The 9,207-nt window shown below is 43.8% G+C and overlaps 1 protein-coding gene across 1 annotated transcript in view; it reads right to left on the bottom strand.

Moving 5' to 3' along the window:
* Positions 1-311: 311 nt before the first annotated feature.
* Positions 312-9,207, bottom strand: part of sulf2a (sulfatase 2a) — a gene marked incomplete at its 5' end in the record, with an annotated part of 10,754 nt that continues 1,858 nt past the window's right edge. The window contains 18 exons of the mRNA XM_083669179.1: positions 312-697; positions 1,064-1,117; positions 1,563-1,596; positions 1,714-1,822; positions 1,933-2,075; positions 2,403-2,572; positions 2,717-2,773; positions 2,862-2,956; positions 3,111-3,207; positions 3,523-3,793; positions 4,136-4,346; positions 4,460-4,589; positions 4,666-4,722; positions 4,855-4,983; positions 5,152-5,327; positions 5,764-5,914; positions 7,489-7,658; positions 7,858-8,009. Of these exons, the coding sequence (XP_083525305.1) occupies positions 667-697; positions 1,064-1,117; positions 1,563-1,596; positions 1,714-1,822; positions 1,933-2,075; positions 2,403-2,572; positions 2,717-2,773; positions 2,862-2,956; positions 3,111-3,207; positions 3,523-3,793; positions 4,136-4,346; positions 4,460-4,589; positions 4,666-4,722; positions 4,855-4,983; positions 5,152-5,327; positions 5,764-5,914; positions 7,489-7,658; positions 7,858-8,009 (2,237 nt within the window). The 3' untranslated portion in view covers positions 312-666. The remainder of the gene's footprint in view (positions 698-1,063; positions 1,118-1,562; positions 1,597-1,713; positions 1,823-1,932; positions 2,076-2,402; positions 2,573-2,716; positions 2,774-2,861; positions 2,957-3,110; positions 3,208-3,522; positions 3,794-4,135; positions 4,347-4,459; positions 4,590-4,665; positions 4,723-4,854; positions 4,984-5,151; positions 5,328-5,763; positions 5,915-7,488; positions 7,659-7,857; positions 8,010-9,207) is intronic.

Genomic DNA, 9,207 nt, shown 5'->3' on the forward strand with positions numbered 1-9,207 from the left:
GCTTGACTGAGTGTTATTGGATGACTTTATACCCCAATGGGCTGATGACTTGAAAAGGGTACAAGACAAGACCATAGGAGATGATACATGGCAGTTTATAGCAGCGTAGTTGACATTAAATACAATTCACTCAGGAGGCAGAGAAAGTATGGGTTCAGGGTTCATCCCCACTCCAACTCATTTCCCCTCCAGTTCCATAAACAATATAATGCTGCACAAGCTGATAGATAACTACAAAGTGAGATAATTGGCTGTAGTGTTGACACCAAACAACACAAACTTAAACACAGCATACTTATTAACTGCCTCTGATGAACACTGAACAGAACTAAGGTCTTCAGGGTGAGTTTGGTGGTCCTCAGAGCATGGGTAATGGGAGATGAGAAGAGAGAACATTCCAGAGAGTGTGTATGAATGTGAGTGTGTGTGAGGGAGAATGAGGGAAGATGAGACTGAGAGCAGTTTTCAGTTTCAGTATTTGTTTTGCTGGGAGAAGATCCAAGTATCAGTGGTGATATTGGACCAGCAGCCTCCTGCTTAAACTCCTACAGACATAATGGTATTCACGGTTACATTCCTGTGAAGTCTGTACAAGGTCCTCAGACTCCAGTGCTCCTCCCCCTCTGCTGGCAGATCCTGATGTGGTGGGTTATGGGTTACAGGTGGTTAACCAACCCATCCTTCCCAAATCTGCCCTCTGTATAGATAACACAGAAGGAAATAAAGATAAGGATTTCTCATCAATCGATCACTGGAAAGAGTGACCCCAGTAGCTGTCTTTTCCTAGCAACACTGAAAGAAAAACAAGAAACACAGAACGGTACAAACAGAGACAAAAGAAAACAAGGCAACACCTGCACAAGATTATTGACTTAGTTCTATTGAAACCTTGAGGGCAAGGCACTGAAATGCAGGTAAATATTAGTAACATGGAAAGGTATGGACCGAGAGGGGAAGAGAGCTAAAGGGAGCATGCTGCTGAGGCCATCTGACAAAGCGAGACATTCTGGATGAAGATATGGGAGCTGAACCAAGGGGAACAGATGGGTTATGACAAACTCACAGCGATTTGGAGGAGGGTTTCTTCACTTTTGGCCTCTTTCGACGATGAACTGGCCTGAGGCATACACAGCACGGGCACACACATGCATGGACACACACACACACACACACACACACACACACACACACACACACACACACACACACACACACACACACACAGCAGAGACAAGCAATTAGGCTTCATTGCCAAGCTGCGAGCATGCCTGCATATTGGGATTCATCCTTGTGCTATAAAAGCTTTGATTACAATGATCAACAATCATGATCATTTATGCACAAACAAGTAACATTCAGCTACATAAGCTGTACAGCTCCTCAGGGGTGTTATAATGCATATCAACTGTGTTCCATTCCATTCCTTACCCAATGCAGGCACAAATATCTTAAGACTCTCTAAGGAAACTGTCAACTGAGTGTGTTATTGTTTGTAGCATTTGTCAAGGACATGGACAAGAGACATGAAAGATAAGACTGTAAAGTCAGAAAAATGTGACTACCTGTATTCACTGAAGGAGTTTCGCTCTTTTCCTCCTGTAAAGGAGAAAACATTATTACAGACTGAAATGATCAGAGATGTCTTATGTATTGTGTGTGTGTGTGTGTGTGTGTGTGTGTGTGTGTGTGTGTGTGTGTGTGTTTGTGACTCACCTGTCTCTGGGTTGCACTGCTTGTGGCCTTTGCAGCTCCGTAGTTCCATAAGCTGCTGGTGCATCTGGTTCAGGGCGTTGCGGTCCAGAGTGCTTACAGCATTTATCAACTGCAGAAACAAAATAAGTGGACATATGAATAAATAAAAGTGCCATGTGCTTTGCCAAAAAAAATTCCATATCCCCAAAAGGCTTTCATTTTGTATTGAGAGATAGATACCTGGTAAGGGTCAGTGTTGAGGTCAAAATACTCCAGGAAACCTGTGGCAAACTCACAGAACAGGAAGTTGTGAGTGTCGTTGACAGTCCTCAGGCACCAGTAGGTGTTGTTGTTGGCACTTGTGCACGCACAGAATGGTCCCACTAGTACAGAGAGAGAGAGAGAGAGAGAGAGAGAGAGAGAGAGAGAGAGAGAGAGAGAGAGAGAGAGAGAGAGAGAGAGAGAGAGAGAGACAGGGGTATGCTTTTGGACTCAACAGAAAACTGAATGATGAATGATGAATCACCTAAATCCTTGTATTGTTAAATAATTAGTATGGGATATTTTTGTAATACAGATGTTATAGAGAAGTTAAAATGAGTGCCATTAGAATTGCATCTATGGCCTCTTTTGCTTCCAAGAACTGTTAGCGGTGTGTTGCATTTGAATAATTGATTTTATATATTTATAACAAATCTGTAATGTTTTACTTGTCCAGAAGGGGGCCGTCTGCCAGTGCTGGTTGTCGTGGGTGAAGCAGGTGAGGCCAGGCATGCTACAGGTGTCATGGTTACGGAGCCTCTTGAGCAGCTTACGCAGCTTCTTCCTGCGCTTCTGCTCCTTCATCAACCATTGCTTCTTCTGTTTTGACGGCATTTTACTAAGAACGAAATGAAAGACGGATGTTGAGAGATGCATTGATCTCTCTCTCTCTCTCTCTCTCTCTCTCTCTCTCTCTCTCTCTCTCTCTCTCTCTCTCTCTCTCTCTCAGAAACACACACCATCATCCCACATTCTTCATTACCTGAGTGAGTGAATGCGGCCTGCATTGAGTCTGAATGCTTTGTTCTTGGACAGGTAACTGAAACACGAGACACAGAGGATGTGAATGACTAAACACTCAGTTATGACAGTCTTATAACACCTCACTGTGATGTGTTCAAACTCACGCAGGGCTGTCACACTGGCACTCCTCAGGCCGAACCTTCTTCAGGTGACCTTTGACCTCACGCAGGTTCTTTATTTTGGTCTGCAGCGTTTCAATCTAATAATAACACACACGCAGGCACGCATACACACACACACACACACACACACACACACACACACACACACACACACACATTTGTAATTAATCATCACAATATCCGAAAATGCTATGGAACATGTGAGTAAGAAGACCAATTAGAGCAGCAAACCTCATGCTCGATGTGGAGCTTATGGTCTTTCCATGCCTGGAGAGATTTGTAGAGGCCTCCATCACAGCTGACTGTGTCATTCATCAGGATGGAGCATCTGAGAAGTTAACAAACAGCAGCTATTACCCTTTGGCTAACGCATTTACAGCACTTTACAGTGATTGTGCATCAGCTTCCCTTTCAACGCATGAGAATAAACTATAAGCAGCAGCTGTGATACTTCCAGCAACATGGATTACACATGAAGACACCTTAATACCACATATATCATTATCACATAGCCTCTTTAAAAATACATAAACATGGATAATTCTGACCCAAAAGACGCGCACGCACACACACACACACACACACACACACACACACACACACGCACACGCACACGCACACGCACACGCACACGCACACACACCTGTAGGTGACTTTAAGAGCAGCAGATGGTGTTAGACTGTTGCTGGTAGTGGGTCTGACTGTGACTCCCATGCCACTGAACTCCTCATCCTCCTCCTCCTCCTCATCCCCCGCTCCTTTCTTCCTCTCCCCGGTCCAGCTGGTGTTCTTATTCCTGATGCTTACAGGCCTGTAGCCCTCCTCCAGGTCCACAGCATACAGGTCCCCATCCAGCTCAAAGGGGACCGATCGAGCCCAGCGGTTCCTAGTGAGACTCTTACTGGACTTCAGCTCTGACAGGATCACAATTGACAGGGAGATTACAGAGTGACTAATACAGAGCTGTGGAATCAGGAGCAAGTGAATCTTTCTGATATATCATAAAGATCATTAATATTGATTATTTTCCATACAGTGTTGTGATATCTTGTTTCTACCACTTGGTGGCAGCAAAGATTTGCCATTCATTCATGTATACTAGTAAAGCAGATGTACTGTATATTGTACACATTATTAACTCGTATGTTGAAGCTGTCTTAAAAAAAAGTTGAAAATAAACTGTAGGAGCACATCAGTAAGCTAGATAAAGGACTCCCATAAGACTTGAGTGACTGAATAGGCTACATAAAACTCACTTTTCTTGGTGAGCAGTTTCTTCCTCTTCAGGGATGTAGGTTTTAAGGCTTGGAGGCGACAGTCACAGTTGTCCCCATTGGAGACACGGCCTTGGAGCTGGGACCCACCATTGGCCATGAGAGCCTGCATACGCGGAGCATAGAGGCTGGCCATGCCCTTACACTTATACAACCTCAGCTTACCAGACGCATCCTCCACACACTGCCACTTCTACACAGATAGAGACGGTGGTGAGAAAGATCAAGAGTTGGCAAGTTGTGTGTGTGTGTGTGTGTGTGTGTGTGTGTGTGTGTGTGTGTGTGTGTGTGTGTGTGTGTACACACCTGGCCAGGCTGTTCACAGGAGGTCTGGTACTCTGCCCTCTGACACAGGTCCTTTACCCTCTTGTACTTGGGCAGAGTGTTCTCCTCCTGGGCCATCTCCTTACCATCAGCCTTCTTGTGGAGGGGCTTCCTATGTGAACAGGACAGTGTCAGATGTGGGCAGTAGGAGGCCACTTAGAATGACATCAACAATCAATTACGCTCACCCTCTCTCTACCAGGAAGGAATCCCTCCACACTTTCCCCTTCTTGTTGATCTGGAACCTGAAAGATGAGAATGGAAACTTGTCTGCCCAAATCAATAACAACATATGAGATATATATATAAGGCCTCTGTTTCAGAGAATCAACTGGGGTGAGTGAGTGTTTAAATGTACATATAAAGGTAGTGAGTACCTGTTGACAGGTCTGTCAGTGTCCAGCAGTTTGAGGATGGACTTGCCGTCCATGTCAGAGGGCACGTCAGCTCCGGCCATGTCCAACATGGTGGGTGCCAAGTCAATGTTCAACACTATATGGGGGTTACTGCAGGAGACAGGTGGAGGAAATGAACAAACATAGGTTGTAGGTACATCCACAGAGTTGTAGGAGTTTCAGGAATGTTGGAGAAAGGGACTTCCCAAACAGAGAAGGAGCATTGTGAGACAGATGTTTTTCCTCTCATAGTTTGTCATATGAGGCTGAGTCACTCACATAGCACCTGCCTCCACGTTGGGGCCTCGTATGTAGAAGGGCACCCGTATGTCAAAGTCGTAGGGCATGGACTTGCCCTTGACCAGGCCAAACTGGCCGATGTGGTAGCCGTGGTCTGAGGTGTAGATGATGTAGGTGTTGTCCAGCTCTCCTGTCTCTAGCAACATGTTGTACACCTGAAGAAGACATGCATACAGGCGGTCTGTGAAATATAGGCTTGCGCTCATCAATGGAATAGACCAGTGTAATACATTAGGAAACTGGAACTAGACTGGTGTAGACTGGTGTTCAGTAGTTACAATCTAATAATGAGTTATGAATGTTTGTAATTGAATAATAAACTGGTTATAAGTGATTTGTTAACTAATTATAAACCATTTATAAATCCTTTACAAATGTGACCTAATTTGTTTCCAAATTAGGACATTGGAACTGGAATAGACTGATGTTCAGTACTTACCACACAACCAACTAGATTTAGCCATTACCTCAACTAAAGATATGACACTTCAAGTTGTATGGCTCTTACAAATGAAATAGTCGGTAGGTGTATGAAAACACCATGACAAACAACCACAGCAGTCAGTTTGTTTGTCTGTCTGTCAAACCCACCTTCTCCACACTGTCGTCCACAGACAGCAGTGTCTGCATCCTGCGCCGCTGCAGCATGTTGGTGAACTGCATGTGGACAGGCTTCATGGGGCCAGTATAGCGCAGGATCCAGTGTTTGTCTTGGTTAGGAGCATAGTTGTAGCTAGGGGTTCTGAGAGTGGGATGGATGGAAAGGGCAGATTATGTCCCAGGAGCAGAAACAAACAATTTTGCATTTCTAGCATGCAATACGATTTTACTCTTATTTTCTCTGACATCATTTCTGCTCACAAAAGAGGTCTAAAAACAGTGTGTGGATTGGTATTGACCTTTTACTCAAGGACCTGAGATTAAACCATGGTGTCTTCCAAAATCATTAAGAAGCATACTGACATTCTGAGAGAAGCCATGCTATTTAAAAAGAGAGGAAAATAAGTTCTGAATCAATATTAAGATTATCGCATTTTGACATATCTCGCATTGAGTCTCACAACAAAAGTGTTGAACATGCACAATTGTTTAGTTTGCATCCTGAAAGGACACAATAGCAAAATCCTGGAGTGAATAAACCATTATCATTTTGCATAGTATTGCTTTTATTCCATTGTATTGCATTGCTTTGTGTTGTATTCTGTTGTATTATGTTGAATGCATTGCATTATGGTGGATTTTCCCTTTGAAATTGGATTATACAAAATGTATGCCAGTTCATTTGTGTTCTGTGATTTGCATATGCAACAATAACCTCTCACAGTGCTTGCTATTGCCTCTATTACATTTGAAAGCAGTGCAATGCACAAACTATAAACCACGTTAAAGGCCGCAGGCTTCTGTTGTGATCAATAGCACTGTACATGGAGAGGACAGCTTGATCAATATTTAACACAGGGGCAGATGGAACCTTAATTATTTCAAAAATAAACACTGCTAAATATCTAATGAGATCTCTGAGGTAAACATATTTAACGTTTAAAGGGTATCGATTTGACTTTGAAAAGATGCTTATCATCCATAGCCTCAGAGCACAAGGCCCTAACAAGTTTTTCACTGGAGTAGAAGAACAAGGAAGACATTTTCTCTCTCCCTACTCTCTTTCTCCATACTGAAGGAGAGCGTGAGAGACATTATCCAAATAGGTCTGCACAAACTCACTCTGGGGAGTGCACAGTAGCTGGAAAAAGCAATTAAAAGTTGCCATAAAGACAGTTTGGGTTGGGTATATTCCAGTACACTGTGTGTGTAGCCTGTGTACCATGCTTTAATGATACTAATGGGATTCAGTCGTACAGGAGAAGAGGAGGAACCCAGAACAGTGGCTCATTACTGTCTTCCTGTATCTTCCTCCAGGGTCCAATACGAGAAGTGTCATTAGCCAGGAGGATTGCAGAGCCAGTCAGGAGGATAGGATTATTTCCTATGAAAACTAGACAGAGAACCTGGAGAGGGTGTTATTATAATCTATAGATGCCCATCTATCACTGGCCTCTTTAAGGATGCCAGGGTAAATTGCACAATTAGCAAGGATCATTACTGAGTCTAATCTAAATAACACTGGCACAGTGCGTGTGCATGTGTGTGTGTGTGTGTGGGTTTGTGTGTGCATGTGCGTGTGCGTGTGTGTGTGTGTGGGGGGGGGGGGGGGGGTGAGTCATGGAAGTGAGGAAGGCATGGGAGTGAGGAAGGCATGGGAGTGTAGAAAACCTGTGTATGACAGAAGTCTGGTGTGTACAGTATTCATCTCCTTACATGTGCTGCGAGGCGTTGGGAAAGGCAGCGCTGTACTGTGGTGCAGAGTCCTCCGGCCCATGGGGGGCAGCGTGACTCAAAACCATTATGACTGGCCGGTGAGGGTACATCCTCTTTGACATGCGGAAGTAGTTGATGCTGTCGTTGGTGATGACATCTGTTAGGTAGTCCTGTGGACAAGAAACCATCAACAATCAGTGAGGTCTGGAATCATTTGTATCACACTTCCTCTACTTTTCTCCCCTCCAAAAAATGGAGCAGGAGATGAGGCTAGAGATATTGAGCTTGCCATAATGACTGCCTTATAAAAGTAATTAGATCTGGGTTACTCCCAATGCTCAGACAGAACAATAAGACAGGGGCTGAGACCTTTGGATAATCGCTGCCATGCTTCTCGCGGACTCCATTCCTACATAGGGTGTAGTTGTAGAACCGAGAGTTCTTCACCAGCGCTACCCACTCCCTCCAGCCAGGGGGCACATACGAGCCGTTGTACTCATTAAGGTACTTCCCAAAGAAGGCTGAGAGAAGACGGGATGATAAATACAAAGTCATACATTGTGGAAAGTCAATGCAAGACTAATGCTCTCAGAAAATAGTCACTGTTACATTTTACGTCAAACATTGAGTATGAGTACATGAGTTTGTAAGTGCATGTGTTATATATATATATATATATACAGTGCCAATAGAAAGTCATCATACCCCTGAAATAGTTACTAAATTTGTCGTACAGCCTGAAATCAAAACCCATTAAAAAAAAACTTTTTCCAGCTTTATGTACAAATTTAGCCATACAACATCAAACTAATGAAACAAAAAGGTGACAGTTCTGAAAATTTATAAAAAATGAAAAACAAGAATAACAGGGTTGGAAAAGTCATCAGTCCCCTGATTTAATACTTTGTAGAGCCACCTTTTGCTGCAATTACAGCCATCAATCTGTTTGGATATGTCTCTACTAGCTTTGCACACCTAGATTGGAGAATATTTGCCCATTCTTCCTTGCAGAATTGTTCGAGTTCAGTCAAATTCCGTGGTGAGCGGCGATGGACTGCTCTCTTCAAGTCCATCCACAGATTTTCTATCAGATTTAAGTCTGACTTGGCCACTCAAGGACATTCACCTTTCTATCCTTAAGCCACTGCGTTGTTCTTTTGGCGGTATGTTTAGGATTGTTGTCGTTTTGGAAGGTGAATGACCTGCCCATCTTCAGCTGTCTAGCAGAGGGACGCAGGTTATCCTCAAGAATTTGGGTGTACTTGGCAGCATCCATTTTCCCTTCAATCCTGACCAATTGCCCAGTCCCCGCTGAAGAGAAACATCCCCACAACATAATGTTGCCACCACCATGCTTCACAGTAGGTATGGTGTGTTTTGTGTGGTGTGCCGTGTTTGGTTTTCGTCAAACATAGCGCTTGGAGTTCAGTCCAAAAAGGTCAATCTTAGTCTCGTCTGACCATAAAACCTTTTTCCACATGGCAAGAGAATCTTCCAGGTGTGTTTTTGCATAGCACAAACGAGACTGAGTATGGCACTTTTTCAGAAAAGGCTTCTTTCTTGCTACCGTGCCATACAGGCCAGCTTTGTGTAAAGCTTGTGAGATTGTTGTCACATGCACAGACAGACCAGTCCCAGCCATAAAGACTTGTAAGTCCTTCAAAGTTGCCTTTGGCCTCTTGGTAGCTTCTCTGATAAATGTCCTCCTGGCTCGGTCAT

Source organism: Argentina silus, assembly GCF_951799395.1.
Source record: "Argentina silus genome assembly, chromosome: 4".
In the NCBI taxonomy this organism is placed as follows: Eukaryota; Metazoa; Chordata; class Actinopteri; order Argentiniformes; family Argentinidae; genus Argentina; species Argentina silus.